General features: G+C 36.6%; 4 protein-coding genes and 1 long non-coding RNA gene across 5 annotated transcripts; 1 reads left to right on the plus strand and 4 right to left on the minus strand.

Annotated features, from left to right (window-relative positions):
* Positions 1–336: 336 nt before the first annotated feature.
* LOC17889836 (guanylate-binding protein 4) lies at positions 337–5875 on the plus strand. Its single transcript, XM_023784925.1, has 17 exons — positions 337–670; positions 1150–1252; positions 1379–1448; positions 1537–1575; positions 1716–1833; positions 1921–1978; positions 2562–2626; positions 2732–2738; positions 2817–2877; positions 3066–3125; positions 3225–3244; positions 3326–3391; positions 3795–3962; positions 4397–4654; positions 4838–5050; positions 5122–5393; positions 5482–5875. Exons 1-17 carry the CDS (start codon positions 582–584, stop codon positions 5621–5623), a joined length of 1809 nt encoding a protein of 602 aa, XP_023640693.1. The 5' UTR covers positions 337–581; the 3' UTR covers positions 5624–5875.
* LOC111831167 lies at positions 5640–6617 on the minus strand. The gene is made up of 2 exons (XR_002834387.1): positions 6537–6617; positions 5640–6439 (listed from the first exon to the last, which is right to left on the minus strand). It is a non-coding gene; the product is annotated as an uncharacterized LOC111831167 (long non-coding RNA).
* A 684-nt stretch (positions 6618–7301) lies between these two features.
* Positions 7302–9303, minus strand: LOC17890045 (DJ-1 protein homolog E). The gene is made up of 4 exons (XM_006294216.2): positions 9060–9303; positions 8495–8965; positions 8015–8380; positions 7302–7664 (listed from the first exon to the last, which is right to left on the minus strand). Exons 1-4 carry the CDS (start codon positions 9240–9242, stop codon positions 7485–7487), a joined length of 1200 nt encoding a protein of 399 aa, XP_006294278.2. The 5' UTR covers positions 9243–9303; the 3' UTR covers positions 7302–7484.
* A 1039-nt stretch (positions 9304–10342) lies between these two features.
* Positions 10343–11431, minus strand: LOC17889638 (protease inhibitor HPI). The gene is made up of 2 exons (XM_006295748.2): positions 11348–11431; positions 10343–10806 (listed from the first exon to the last, which is right to left on the minus strand). Exons 1-2 carry the CDS (start codon positions 11364–11366, stop codon positions 10613–10615), a joined length of 213 nt encoding a protein of 70 aa, XP_006295810.1. The 5' UTR covers positions 11367–11431; the 3' UTR covers positions 10343–10612.
* A 1242-nt stretch (positions 11432–12673) lies between these two features.
* On the minus strand, positions 12674–13590 carry LOC17888040 (protease inhibitor HPI). The gene is made up of 2 exons (XM_006295307.2): positions 13509–13590; positions 12674–13095 (listed from the first exon to the last, which is right to left on the minus strand). Exons 1-2 carry the CDS (start codon positions 13528–13530, stop codon positions 12902–12904), a joined length of 216 nt encoding a protein of 71 aa, XP_006295369.1. The 5' UTR covers positions 13531–13590; the 3' UTR covers positions 12674–12901.
* Positions 13591–14206: the final 616 nt, after the last annotated feature.

The following is a 14206-nucleotide window of genomic DNA, read 5'->3' on the forward strand; positions in this document are numbered from 1 at the left end:
TAATATTTTGGATAACTTAGTTAGGATTAGGAATACTTATAACTCATGATGAAGATATTTTCATCATCATTCTAAATCTTTTTTTGTTTCCTGTTTTTTGGGTACATCCTCAATATCCCGGCACTGAGAGTAGTAGTTGAATTTGTCATGGTTTGAAGCATATGTTTGCAAATTACAATTGACTTTTGAATAAGCTAAATAAGCTTACCTAAGCATGCTACAAATTAAATATTAACACCCCTCGAGAGAAGCCAAGTCAGCACATCTTTGGATTTTAATAATTTAGTAATGGTTTCGGGTCAGATCGACAATTAAATTGGGTCTCGTCATTACCCGCTTTTGCTAGGAAGGAAGCCTAAGTGTTCCTCCGCCTAAACTAAGATCCCGTGCAACCTTCTCTGCGGGTGCACCGATTCTTAACGTACACCCACCTCCCCAGGTTTCCAAGATCCCTTCTCCTTCTCCTTGTTCTTCTTCTTCTTCATCCTAAAAGTCTGGGTCTTGTCTCAATTCCCACGTATTTGACTTGTAACGGCAACCGGGTACATAACGGATCGTGTTCAATCTTGGTCAAAATAATCATGGAGATTTCGAGCCGGACCTTTGTTTTCTTCTTCTCTCTCTGTCTCTTGTCGTCAACCTCTTCCTCGATCGAGAATTTTCATCAGGCGTAAGTGTTATTTCTTTCCTCTTCTTTCTTGCATTTCCCCCTCCTCAGATTTATATTCTTCTTAAGAGGAAATAACTACAGACTTTTGGGTTAAAGTCTTCTTCTTTTCGATTCTGGGACTATCGTACACCATCTTCTAGTTGCAGCCATGGTAAAATGAATTACATTGTAGCAATGGATCTCATTTTGTAGACTAATTATTGAACCTATGGTTTTTGTTTCATTGCAATCTGGTAGGAAAGAAAGGTTTTTTGTTTGTCTTTCTTACATGAGAACCCATGAATCTTCTTGATAATGTAGTATCGTCTATTGCCATATAAGCTGAATTATTTGGTTTGTTATAGCCACATTGTTGTAGTTGTGATGGGCAATCCATTGATGTGGTTTGTTTAACAGCTTTTGTTGATTAGTTATCTGTGATGGGCGAACACTTGTTGAGTATCTTTTATGTGTCTTCTTAATTCCAATTGCTTTTGCAGTTTTCCTATCGTTGAACCTGCTCCGGGTCATACCAAGCTTCAGCTTAGCAGAGAAGGTTTGGAAGCAATTAGCAGAATTACAACTCCTATTTCTGCTGTTGCGGTATGTGAGAGTGATGTTTGACTCATTATCAATTATTTGTATGTTCTTTCTTTCTGAACCTGGTTTTTCCGGAGTAAGAAGTTTGTTGCTTTTTTCTTAACTTCTTGCTTCTAATTCCCTATGCAGGTGATTGGCCCATATCGATCTGGAAAGTCATTTCTACTCAATCAGCTTCTTTCCCTTTCCTGTTATGAAGGTGCTTCTTATCTCATACACTTGGGTTTCACATTTTACTTCTATCATTGGTGCTGAACATTGACTTAAGATATATTCAAATTCATCAGGTTTTGGTGTTGGACATATGCGTGACACCAAAACAAAAGGTATAGCCCCACTGTCTTGAGGAAAATATCATCTTTGGATTTCCATATATATTCTAGCTATGGATTTCCATATATATTCTAGCTAATTGAGGTTAATTTTTTTTGTTTTTTTTTGGAATCCACTGTATTGTTGTATACAGGTATTTGGGTCTGGGGAACACCATTAGAGCTGGAGATTGATGGAGTCAAAACTTCCGTAATTTACCTGGACACTGAAGGATTCGAAAGTGTTGGCAAGTCCAATGTCTATGATGACCGGTACCCAGACGGTTCAATTTATGCTCATAAAAACTTTTTGTTTGCCGAGCCTCTGAAAATCTAATACATTTCTTTGTAAATTTTCAGGATTTTTGCTCTGGCAACTGTTATGAGTTCTGTGCTTATCTATAATCTGCCTGAAACTGTAAGTTGTCGCACCTCTGTTTGTCCGGATTGCTTAGGCATCTAGTTACATTATACCCAAAGAGAGTGAAACCTTAGAGAGGTTTCTGTATATCATGTCGGCGATCATGTCATTACTAAAATCAAAGACCAAAGCGTTTTGATAGACCTAGGTGGTTCATCCTATAGAAGGATTTTCCCTAAAAGTGAAATATAGGGTATCGAACAACTCCATGCGATGTTTCCAACGTAGCAATCATAATAAAATTTCTTAAAACATTCATTTGCCTTGGTTATGAGTCTTGTGACAAAAAAAATATATATTATTTTGCCTTAGTAACTAAAGCGAATTTATTCACCTCAGGATTTATACCATTTCCCCCCTCCCCCTTGTTAGTCTTTTAATGTTTGTCGAACACAAACAATGCGGAATAGGTATCCTGATCATGTTTGGCTTGATTCGCTTTATGACATGCAAGCTCGAGCAATAGTGTATCCGCTCGTGAATTATAGTAGGAAGTGTACAAATATGGATGCGTAACCAAGTAGCTAGTGTTTAAAAGAACTTTATCTACATTTCTCTCTCTGATATGAGTTCTCATCAGATCCGTGAAGCTGACATTTCTCGGCTCTCCTTTGCTGTTGAGTTGGCCGAAGAATTTTACGGAAGGTTTGCTCAATTGTACTCTGCATTTCTATCTTGTTTAATATATCTCGGCCTCTATGAATACTGACTGGGTTTTATTTTCATTGGCTCATGCAACTCAATTGGCAGAGTAAAGGTACACCCTGATGCTGCTGTTATTCTTGATCCATGGCAACCTTCAAAATTTCTGTTTCTAATTTTTCATATCCTGTAGGGTGAAGATGTTGCTTTTGAACCATCAAAGCTTCTGTGGCTTATCCAGCGTGATTTTCTGCGTAAGTGCATAGTTCTTTTGACAACAACTTTCATAAAAGTTCAATATAAATAGTGCTTGAATTCTATGTAATCACTGCCTATTGTGTGTGCCGCTGGTCCTGTGGGATCCATTTCAATATTCCAGTTTTTTTTTTGTAATTTATGCAAGTGAGCTGTTCATTATTAACACTATTCCAACGTTGTGCAGAAGGGAAATCGGTGAAGCAAATGGTGGATGAAGCTCTCAGACATGTCCCTAATGAAGATGGTTAGAGTTCTTTTCTATTCTTTAACTGATGTCGTCTAGACCAATTCTTACTAGCAGCCCACCTTGTTAATTGATTAATTTTGTTTCATATGTTTTCAGGTAACAAAAATATTGACCAGGTATGTTGTCTTTTATTCTGCATCGTACAAGTAATATTCATTCTTATCTCAGAAATTAATCTTGTTTATCACATTTTTCAGGTTAACCAGATTCGGGATTCCTTGGCGATAATGGGTGACAACAGCACAGCGTTTAGCTTACCACAGGTAAGGGATTTGTATGTTCTTTTTTTGCATATTTTCCAGCCTTTTTTCACAAGAAATACAGAACATGGAAACTTTAATCAACATGAATATCGTTTTGCATGAAAATTATGTATTATATTTGAATGTCTTCGCAGAGTTGCCTGCGAATAAATAACTTTTTTGGTGTGGTTGTTACCTTTAGTCATGCTGAAACGTGCACAAAAGCCCCACTTTTCAGTGCTTGTGAATCCTTATAATTTTCCAAAGTTCTTGGGAGCAAATTCTCTTTTTTCTTCCATGTGGAATATTCAAAATGATTGTCTGATCTGACTCATGGAGTATTCCATACTCTTTTTTTTTTTAGCTAGTATGTAGATAGGTGATCTAGTTTGTGATAACTTTATTCCTTGTTTTTTGTATACAGCCTCATCTCATGCGGACAAAGCTATGTGATCTGAAGGATGAGGACCTGGACTCTACTTATGTTGCAAGGCGTGATCAATTGAAGAAACTTGTTGCTAGTATTATCCGCCCAAAGATAGTGCAGGGGAAAATGCTAAATGGGAAGGAATTTATTTCTTTCCTGGAACAGGTGATTGTCAATCTCTTTTCTGTCTGGCTTCATTTCTTTGAATTTCTCAAAACACTTTATATGAATGAGTGGAAGCGTGTCATTGAGAAAATCAGAAGGACCAAATGTCTACTTTTTTGGTGCTCTTACATATCTTTTCATGGATGGCTGTATTTCCTGGCTACTTAAAGTTATCGCGGTAACCTGGTCGTGTAATATTTGCATAAACATTGATAGATTCCTTTATTATGTGGTCATGTTTTCCTTGATATTATACTCTTTTGTACCCTTTACATATCAATTTATGTGTGCATATCTTTATAAATGATGGATTTGTTACTAGATATTTGATATGTAGCACTAAAATAATGGCTTATATGATTTCTGTGATATGCCTTCTATGCTTGCTAAATGGTGTCTTGATATATTCCGATTCTGATTGATCTGCTTTGTAGATATTGGATGCGTTAAATAAAGGAGAGATCCCATCAACAGGATCACTAGTAGAGGTTTTCAATAAAGATATTGTTGAGCGCTGTGTGAAGCTGTACAATGAGAGGATGGTAGGATTGAGGCTACCTATGTCTGAAGAATCTCTCCATAGTGCCCATGAAACGGCACATAATGAAGCTATTAAAGCATTTGATGCACAGCATTTTGGTAGACAGCATGCAAAGAAATCTGTCGATCAGTTGGATGAACAAATGCAGGAGGTATGGATCCCTATGTTAATATGAATTTGCTATTAAGTGGGGCTTTTAACTTTTCAGACACTAGCTTAGTGGATAGAAACAAAGGAATGATTCTGAACACTGTATTTTGGTAGTCTACTTAGAAATAAGATTTCCAAATTTATCTTCTTATACATTTTTGTGCCCTGGAAATATTATGTCCAGGTATATAAGAATTTTGTTCTTGCAAATGAATACCAATCATCGAAGCTCTGTGAGACCCTATATACAAGGTGTGAAGATGACATGGACCACTTACAGGCTCTGCGACTTCCTTCCATGGCTAAATTTAATGCAGGTTTCGTGTACTGCAACCAAACTTTTGAGCAGCAATGTGTTGGTCCTTCGAAACAAAACTATGAGCAAAGATTAACTAAGGTAATATATATCATGTCTATGCTATGCGGGGAAGTATTGAATTGCAATTTGACCTTAGATCTTTTGTGCAGATGATGGGGAAGTCACGGTCTTTGTTCATCAAAGAATACAATAACAGGCTGTTCAACTGGCTGGTTGGGTTCTCTCTTGTAATGGTGGTTGTGGGCCGGTTTATAATAAAATTCATTTTATTAGAAATGGCAGCGTGGATACTTTTCATATTCTTGGAGACATACACAAGAATGTTCTGGACAGCAGAAGCTCTTTATTACAACCCTGTTTGGCATTTCATCGTTGGGACATGGGAAAATGTCGTGTATAGTCCCGTTCTCGACTTGGACAGGTAACAAAACAAGTCTTGCACAAACTCTGGCCAAACTTCTCTCATTCTCTCAGCTAAACCAAATGTGTTTAATGTTTTTGGTGAATAGATGGGCGATTCCCATAGTCTGCATAATTGCACTTTGTGTGCTTTATTGGCGGTGTTATGGAAAGAGGAAACACGGGGCTCGCTGGCTTCTTCCGCTGTACAACAACCAGAAGAATGGCCGGAGTAGGGAACGGTCTGAGTAAAAAACAAACACATTCCTCCTCCCACCCCCTTAATACTTATAGCATCATCTCGGGCATGCTCGTTGTTTTTATCATCCGAAGCTCTCTGCCCGTTACTACCAAATTTTTGGACGCAGAAGAATGAAGAAGGATGATTTGATCGATCCAAGTTGGTTTGATTGTACCATTTGCAGAAAAATTGCATTTGTAATGTTTAACTTTATATACATACATATATGATCCGAATCCGAATCTGTTTTTATACCCTCCCAACCAGGGCTTAGCTAACAAACCGTAGAGTATGTTTCAATTTTATTTTATTCAATTCAAGTCATTAATAGTGGAAACAAAGTACGCACATCAATAAATAAACTAAACAAAAGAACAAACCACAAGCAGCTAAACATTAAAATTCCCATCTTCTGTCTCCGTTTCACTGTCATGGAAGGATTTAACTATAATCATATTTGGTTGAATGATAGCTATGACTCCTAATAAAGCAACGGTGTCCCACGAAATTCTGCAAACAAACTCCTCCACAAGAAAAGCTTTGGTTTGACGACAGAAGACAGTAGTGTCCAAGCGCACCAAATCTGCAATTTCAAAAAGGATGAACAAGCAGATGACGACATGTTCCCTTCTTATTATTGCAAATAGTTTGGATTCCTCAAGTTGCTCCCTTATAAAACACCTAATCTTAGGGTAAGATGAAGTGATCCAGTGGTCAAGTAGCTGGCCATAGATGTTGATCAATGTCCAGAGTACTAGAAACAGTAGAAAATTTGGAAGTGACCAAACAGATTCCATTGATACAAAACCGAGATTCATGGCTAAAACCTGTGAATGATAATTATAGAACAAAAGAAAATTATGTTTTGTCACGAAAAATCCAAAGGTAAGCAAAAACAATTGAAGAGCAAAAAGATATATTAACCTTTGCTAATATGGTTATACGTAGTTGAAGCAATTTCTAACTTTTCGTAGTTAGGAGATCGGGGATGTGTTCACTTCTTCTTTGTAGAAATATAGAATTATCAACTGAATCATTCTCTATATATAGATAAAAAGTAGAGGGCCTCCATTGTTAAAAAAAAGTAAAAAACAAAAGAAAAGAGAGAATGAAATATAGTAATATACCATAAATGTGTTGTCGGTCGTTACTAATTTCTACATATTTCGTCTTTCTTTCCTTTTTTGCTATAGAGGTGAATTGGAATATATGGAGGATGAACAAAAAAGAAAACTAAGAAAAATATATAGACATGATTACTAAAAGATTAGGTAAGCTATTACCAAAATAAAAAAAGATTAGATAAGCAGGAAAGATGAAAAAATAAATAAAACCATAACAAAATTCTAATACAGTAATTAAGGTTATGCATCTATCTCATCAGGTTTGAGCAGTAGACAGCTTCGGAAACCAATTAGAAGTTTTGTTTCATTGTATAAGCAGAGACAATTGAAGATCTGTCTTGTAATTTTGATTCAACACGTTGGATTCATTAACCGTTTTGCAAACATTCATAAAATATATATTAGTTCTTCTATTTTTTTGTATACTATTTCGAACTCAAAGCATGCATGAATGATGCATTGATCTAACATGGGGTTTCATGGTTTTGATTAGGGGTTCAATAGTTTAGACTGTATCCTATGCGAAACCAACTGTTTTTGTTCAGTCAAAAAGAAGAAGAAGCAGAAACAAAATCACCTTGATAAACCACCCGCTCGAAGTTTCCAAGGAGCAGCAACTAATTATGTTTGGGATGTAATAACTTTACGAAAGCAGAGAGACTACAATCGAATCGAGCTCTTATGTTTTTTTATTTCCACTTCAGTTGAGCGAATTGAAAGATGTGGTACAAATTTGGTTTGCAAAATCTTAGAACATGACAGAGACACCAAGAGCAGTTGATAAACCAGACAAAAAGGCAGGCAAATCCGAGACTGATGCTGCCGTCACAAGTTTCCCATCAGTTACACATCCCTTTGACTCCACAGCCTCGCCTCCAGCCACCTTCACTGTCACCTTCATCCCCTTCCCACTCGCGCATCGCTTCCCCTGCAAATTTTCATAAAGAGAAACATCTAATAACCAAGAAAATCTTACGAGATTCCACATTGTAACAAGAGATGCAGGACTTATATAAGCATTGTTACATCGGGATGTCCCATTGTATCATCAATCTACCTTTACACATATAAAGCCAGCATCACATTTCTATTGTCAGTGCACATAAATCACGATTCAGTACTATAGGATTACACATATTGTATAAAGCCAGCATCACATTTCGTGATCCAGAGTTAGGCAAATACCATTTCCTCCAACTACATTATACTCTTCTGACAGAGCTCATCTTAAAGTTTAAGCTAAAACCTCAAAAAGTAATGACAAGTAAAATGTCTTACCTTAAGAACACCAGTGGCTGCAAGAAGCAATTTACCCTGTCCAATAGCAGCAAAAACCTTATTTTTCTCCGCAAACTTCTTAACCAAAGCAATGGCCTTTTCATTCATCACCAGTAGCTCAGGTGATCTCCCTCCAGGAACCACTACACAGTCATAATCATCCACACACACATCATCCCACGATGCAGTCACAAAGAAGTTATGCCCACGCTTCTCTGCAGGGATCTGCCGTCCCTCCTCAAAGTCATAAACCGCCGTTGCACACACCTCTCCTTTCTTCTTGTTTGGTGTCACTGCATCCACTTTACAACCTAAAGCTTGAAGTGCTCTAAATGGTATATTGACCCCATAATCTTCTACATAGTCCTTTAAAACCCAACACAACACAAAGTAATGCTCAATGAGTCTGATGATCGAAAACAAGATTGAAATCACTAAAGACTTCACATTTTACTGAGGAAATTGAATTTGAATACTCACCCCAATGAGGAAAAGCACAGAAGCTGGATCCTTGTTCAAGCTCGAGACTTTGGCACCAAGAGATTCAAGCAAAACCTTAATCCCGTGACCAAGCGTAGGCCAACCAACCATACTCACAACATTCCCGTCTTTAACGCAATCGGTGATCTCGAACATGCTCTGTATCCCAGGCTGCTGCCACCACTCGCCGCCGGAGAGCTCGATCAGAGGCTTCATGCTTTCAAACGCCGTGCATTTCACACCGCCGGCAAGGACTCCGGCCGCCAACAGCATAACCTGGCTGTGGCAGCTCGTGAAGATGAGCTTCTTCGATTCGGCGAATCGCGCCACGAGGTCGACGCATTTCTCATCGGCGCTGAGAATCTCCGTGAATCGCCCTCCTGGGATGATAATGACGTCGTAATTCTCAGGAGTGACGTCATCGAAATTAGCGTTCAAAGTCAACTGGTCAACGACTAGTTCGGTGTATAGCTTTTTTTTTTAATACAACAGAAAAAAAAAACTGAGATTAGTACTTACTTAAAAAAAAAAAAAAAATCAGCGATTAGTGGTGAAAATTTGGAACCTCGAGACCCAAGAAATCGTGGGCAGACATAACGCAGCGATCGCCGGCGGTGCGGTTAGGCGAAACGCAGTGAACGCTAACGCCAAACGATTGGAGGATGTAGAGAGGAACCATGGTCTCGTAGGCTTCCATGTAGTCTCCACATAACAGCAAAGCTGACTTCTGAACCGTCGACGATCCCATTTTGCTTAAATGTTTTTTCTGTATTTGATAAAAGATAAACCAAATGTTCGAAGAACTAATCTTATTTAGACACAAAGAATCTCTTCATGTTTATATATATAGACATAAGATTTGACATGTGATAACTTTGTATCCACCCACCTACTCATTTGTACCTACCTTTTTAGACAGTTTCAAAGTCTAAGCGGCGACTGGTCCATATTACGTACCACTATTCCAATTTTATATTGGTGTTACAATTTAATTTGTAAGTGGACAATCATAGCTATTGATGGTGTATATAATTTCTGCCATCTACTATATTTTGGTGAATTGGTATCTGCGTAAAGAAATGGGCATTGACTTTGTATACCATGTTTTGATACTTTACAACTATCGACTTGAGTTGGCGTGGGTGTGATATAATACGTTTGTGTAAATGTGATACATTGACATCTTTAACTTTGTTTGGAAGCTCTCTATACTATACGTCATTCATGTATGCCCGTGTATGCGCATTTAATAATGCACATGGCTTGTGAGTTAGCTTATAACGTCCAGAAAATCTAAAAGAATGATGAAACTTTTTGTTTACGAAATCCTCGACTATATGGAGAACTCGAGCTATATGAATCTCATGTTCGAGAAATTTGGATCTAGAGAATTTGGGCTACAAAGAGCTTGGACTAGTGGGAGTATAGATGGAATTTGGACTGCATGAACCATATGGACATAGAATTTAGTCGTGAAAAGGTTTTGGACTACGAAAAATCTAAGACTATGGGAAGTTTGGATAGGGGCTTAGGTTTTGGTAAGCTTGGAAGGTGGGGGAATTAACAATCACACACCATGCGTTCTATTATTAGTAAAGAAAATAGATCTCATAAACCTGTGTTAATCATATGTATATGACTTAACTTTTCTAAAATTTGTATTTCACACGGTTGGCTTTAATTTACTTGTACCTCAATTTTTATTTTTTTTGCTTCTTCCACAATGGTCTGCTAATATCTAAAATTTCGTTGACCGTTGTACTTGGTTTAATTGAACACAACAGTTTCTTTTTATATATTTTGTTTGTATTTGGAGCAACTAGCTGATCTACTAAAATAGGACATAAATTTAAATACTAATCCCTGCCTTAAGTAGTATATAGGAACACTAATATCATTCACTTGAAACCAGATACATACATGATACTTTGATTTATATAAAACTTTAGACATCAGTAACCGTTCCGCCCGGAGAACGAACACCGATCCCGAAATTATTCAGGCAAACGATACTTATTTAATACATAATTAACTAACCAATCATGCATCGTCTATATATAGACTATAGCTTTCTTTATTCATCTATATATTAGGCGGCATAGTAATGATGATACATGTCTAGCCGGCGACAGGGGTTTTGACGACGATACGGTTTCTATCAACCCTAACCCTGACACGGTCGCACCTGAAGTCTGCGGTCACCGGAGTTCCATCCAAAATTACGACAGCATCGACGCTAGGGTTCTCTCTCTCTATCACCGAAGCCGCATAGTCTCCATTTGTTCGCACAAGCTCCGGCCACGAGTTCTTACCTGCATACGGTCCACGTTACTTTAGATCGGTCAATCATTCACTTTTGGTATTTTAGAGATCAATAATCTCATGTTTTGGGTAAATCAAAACACAAACGTCACCATAGCTTGACCTCAATGCAAGATCATATATTAGCTCGTATTACGAATCTTCGGAAATTTTAATTTGTCTAAACTAAATGCATATATAAACTACAAACTGAGATATATACATTGAGCGTAACTAATTAGTAATTATTCACAAGTTATGTCTTATGTTTGAAATCAAAGTTTCATTTTGGTGGATCCTTTGAAATTACGCGTGTGCCATATTTTCCTTGTTACATAGCACGTGCATGGTGGTTTGTCAACTTTAGTTAAAAGAACATTAGCTTAGAAACAAAAAGAGATTATTGAGGAAACAACAATACTAGAACTATAATATTATACTACTAAAAAATTGTATGATTTGATTTAAACGAGAAAAATAAAATAAATTACAGCCGCAGTAAGATCAATTATGAAGTATGAACTATAGAATTACAAACCAAAAAAAACTTACCAGCGCATTCTGACGACATTTTTCTTTTCTTCTCTGTAGTTTTGTGTTGAATTTATTCGCTATAGGACTTAGTCCTCCATTTATAGAGTCGGATATGTCGATGTTGGTGTCGGTGTCGTCGGTGAGGTTGTATATAATTTATATTCAAAGTCAAAACTTTGACAACACAAGCTTTTTATGATTTGCTAATGATTTGTTTGGTAAAAGCTTTGACACTTCAATTTGTTTATTGTAAAGCTTTGAACAGTATAATTATATAATCGATATTCAAACCTTATCTTTCTTTTTTTTTTTTTGTGCACCAAATTCAAACCTTATCAAGAACAAGATATATAATCTAGGTTTCTAAGGGAAAGACAATTAATGTTGAAATATTTGAAAAAAAAACAAAGGTGAAAACAATGTTATGAATGCTGACTAGCTAGGTTCTGTTTACAATTTTATAAAGTGAACACAAATATCATAACTTTTGATGGTAATATAATTTCGGTCATCTACTACATTATTTTGAATACGTAAAGGAATGGGCAATGACTTTGTATACCATGTTTTGAATCTTTACATCTAACCATGCACTTAGAGTTGGCGTGGGTGTAATATAACACTTTTGTGTAGATTGGTTGTGATATATATATATATATATAATGGCATCTTTAACTTTGTTTGGAAGCTCTCTATACTATACGTCATGTATGGATTTAATGCACATGACTCGTGTGAGTTAACGTTCAGAAAATATAATAGAGCGATGAAAATTTTGTTTACGAAATCGATCTTGAGAGACTATGGAGAGAACTGGAGCTACATGATGAATCTCATGTTCGTGGAGTCGTGATCTAGAGAATAATGGGCCACAAGGAGCTTGGACTGGGCGGAATATATATGGGTTACAAGGAATTTGGACTGTATGTAGCATGTTAACATGGAATTTAATCGTGGAAAGGTTTGGGCTACGAAAAATCTAGACTATGGGGAGTTTGGTATGCTAGGAGCTTATAGGTTTTGGTAAGCTTGGAATATTGGGGGGGAGTTTTTGCTACAAAGAACCTAGACTTGGGAGAGCCTGGAATATAATCCGGACAAGCTAGTATGTAGAATGATTGGGTTATATAGCCTTATGGGGATCCTCATGAGATGTGTATGTGTGAAACACCCTGTGTGTTAAATCATATATATATGACTAATTTTCTAAAATTTGTATGTCGTGACACGGTGTGCTTTCAAAATGGTCTGTTAATATCTAAATTTCGTTACCCGTTATAATTGAACACTACTACAGTTTTTTTTTTTTTTTCTATATGTAGTATGTGAATCAACCAGCTGATATACTAAATAGGGCATCCATGCCTTAAATAGTAGTGTATATATATAGGAAGAACACTAACTTCACTCACGTGAAACAGATACACACATACATTGATTTATATAAACTTACGACATCAGTAACCGTTCCGGGGAACGAACACCGAAATTATTCAGGCAAACGATACTTATTTAATAGATGAGAGATCTCAAGAGCATCGTCTATATATATAGCCATAGGGCGATGACGTACTATCCGGTCACAGGGGTTCTGACGACGATACGGTTTCTATCAACAAAAACTCTGACACGGTCGCACCTGATGTCTGCGGTCACCGGACTTCCATCCAAAATGACGACAGCATCGACGCTGGTGTTCTCTCTCTCTATCACCGACGCCGCATAGTCTCCATTTGTCCTCACAAGCTCCGGCCACGAGTTCTTACCTGCGGTCCACGTTGAATTTAGTTTAATTACTGATCAATTCACTTTTGGCATTTTTAGAGATCAATTAATTTAATAAGCTCATTCATATTTGGGAAAAATCAATATTTTCATAGCTAAGTACTATATTCTCGTCGTGTGTATGTATCCTTTGAATTACGCGTGTGCCATAATTCCCTTGTAACATGGCACGTGCATGGTGACAAACAAAAAAGATAGTATTGAACAGAAAACATAAAAAGAGAGAGAGAGAGAGAGAGAGGATTATCAAATTTATAATATTAAACAGAGGGTGTTTTACTACTAAACAATTGTATGATTTGATTTAAACGAGAAAAAGAATCAATTAAAGCCGCAATAAGATCAAATTATGGAGTATGATTACTATAAAATTACAAAACCAAAAAGAAGTTACCTGCAGTACACCCAAATGACATTTTTCTTCACTTCTCTCTTTTGTTTCGATGTATTCGGTAATAGAGCTTTTCTAGTGCCCCATTTATATATAGAGAGTCGGATACGTCCATGTTGGTGTCAGTGTCGTCGTTGGCGAGGCTGTATATAATTTGTATTCAAAGTCAATACTTTGACAAAATACAGCTTTTATATTAATATGCCCCATTCATTCACATTAATTGATGATTTGTTTGGTAGAAAAGCTTTGACTCTTCATTTTTTTTTTTTTTTTGGACCCTTAATATTTATATATTCAAACCTTATCGAGAACAAGATAATTTTGGGTTTCTAAGGCAAGGACAATAATTAATGTCGAAATTTTGAAAATACAAACGAATGTGAAAACAATGTTATGAACGATGACTGGATTCTGTTTACATATGTATGTGATGTTGCATTTGATCTTATCTATCTGAATTTCAGATATATATATATTTTTTAAACGTTTTCACCATATCCCAAAAATATCCAATATGTCAAATTTGTTGTTGCAACTCTTTTAATTGTCACCTAGCCAGCTGCAATGACCAAAGTGTCCAACATGAAATCCAAAACTTATATACTGTATATGTCAATTTATGTAGATTTGACAAACAACAATGATTAAATAATTTAGTCATAGTTAACATTCAATCTAATAATATGATTGATATATGG

The sequence above is a fragment of the Capsella rubella genome, unplaced genomic scaffold, assembly GCF_000375325.1.
Source record: "Capsella rubella cultivar Monte Gargano unplaced genomic scaffold, Caprub1_0 scaffold_4, whole genome shotgun sequence".
NCBI classification, from domain to species: Eukaryota; Viridiplantae; Streptophyta; class Magnoliopsida; order Brassicales; family Brassicaceae; genus Capsella; species Capsella rubella.

Excerpts from the sequence above, each read along its gene's own strand:
- LOC17889836 (XM_023784925.1), top strand. The coding sequence starts at position 582 with ATGGAGATTTCGAGCCGGACCTTTGTTTTCTTCTTCTCTCTCTGTCTC. Across the intron at positions 1,576-1,715 it reads GCGTGACACCAAAACAAAAG|GTATTTGGGTCTGGGGAACA; the intron begins GTATAGCCCCAC and ends TGTTGTATACAG. Across the intron at positions 4,655-4,837 it reads TGGATGAACAAATGCAGGAG|GTATATAAGAATTTTGTTCT; the intron begins GTATGGATCCCT and ends TATTATGTCCAG.
- LOC17890045 (XM_006294216.2), bottom strand. The coding sequence starts at position 9,242 with ATGGGATCGTCGACGGTTCAGAAGTCAGCTTTGCTGTTATGTGGAGAC. Across the intron at positions 8,381-8,494 it reads CTGTGCTTTTCCTCATTGGG|GACTATGTAGAAGATTATGG; the intron begins GTGAGTATTCAA and ends TGGGTTTTAAAG. Across the intron at positions 7,665-8,014 it reads CAGCCACTGGTGTTCTTAAG|GGGAAGCGATGCGCGAGTGG; the intron begins GTAAGACATTTT and ends GAAAATTTGCAG.
- LOC17888040 (XM_006295307.2), bottom strand. The coding sequence starts at position 13,530 with ATGTCATTTGGGTGTACTGCAG. Across the intron at positions 13,096-13,508 it reads GTCATTTGGGTGTACTGCAG|GTAAGAACTCGTGGCCGGAG; the intron begins GTAACTTCTTTT and ends CGTGGACCGCAG.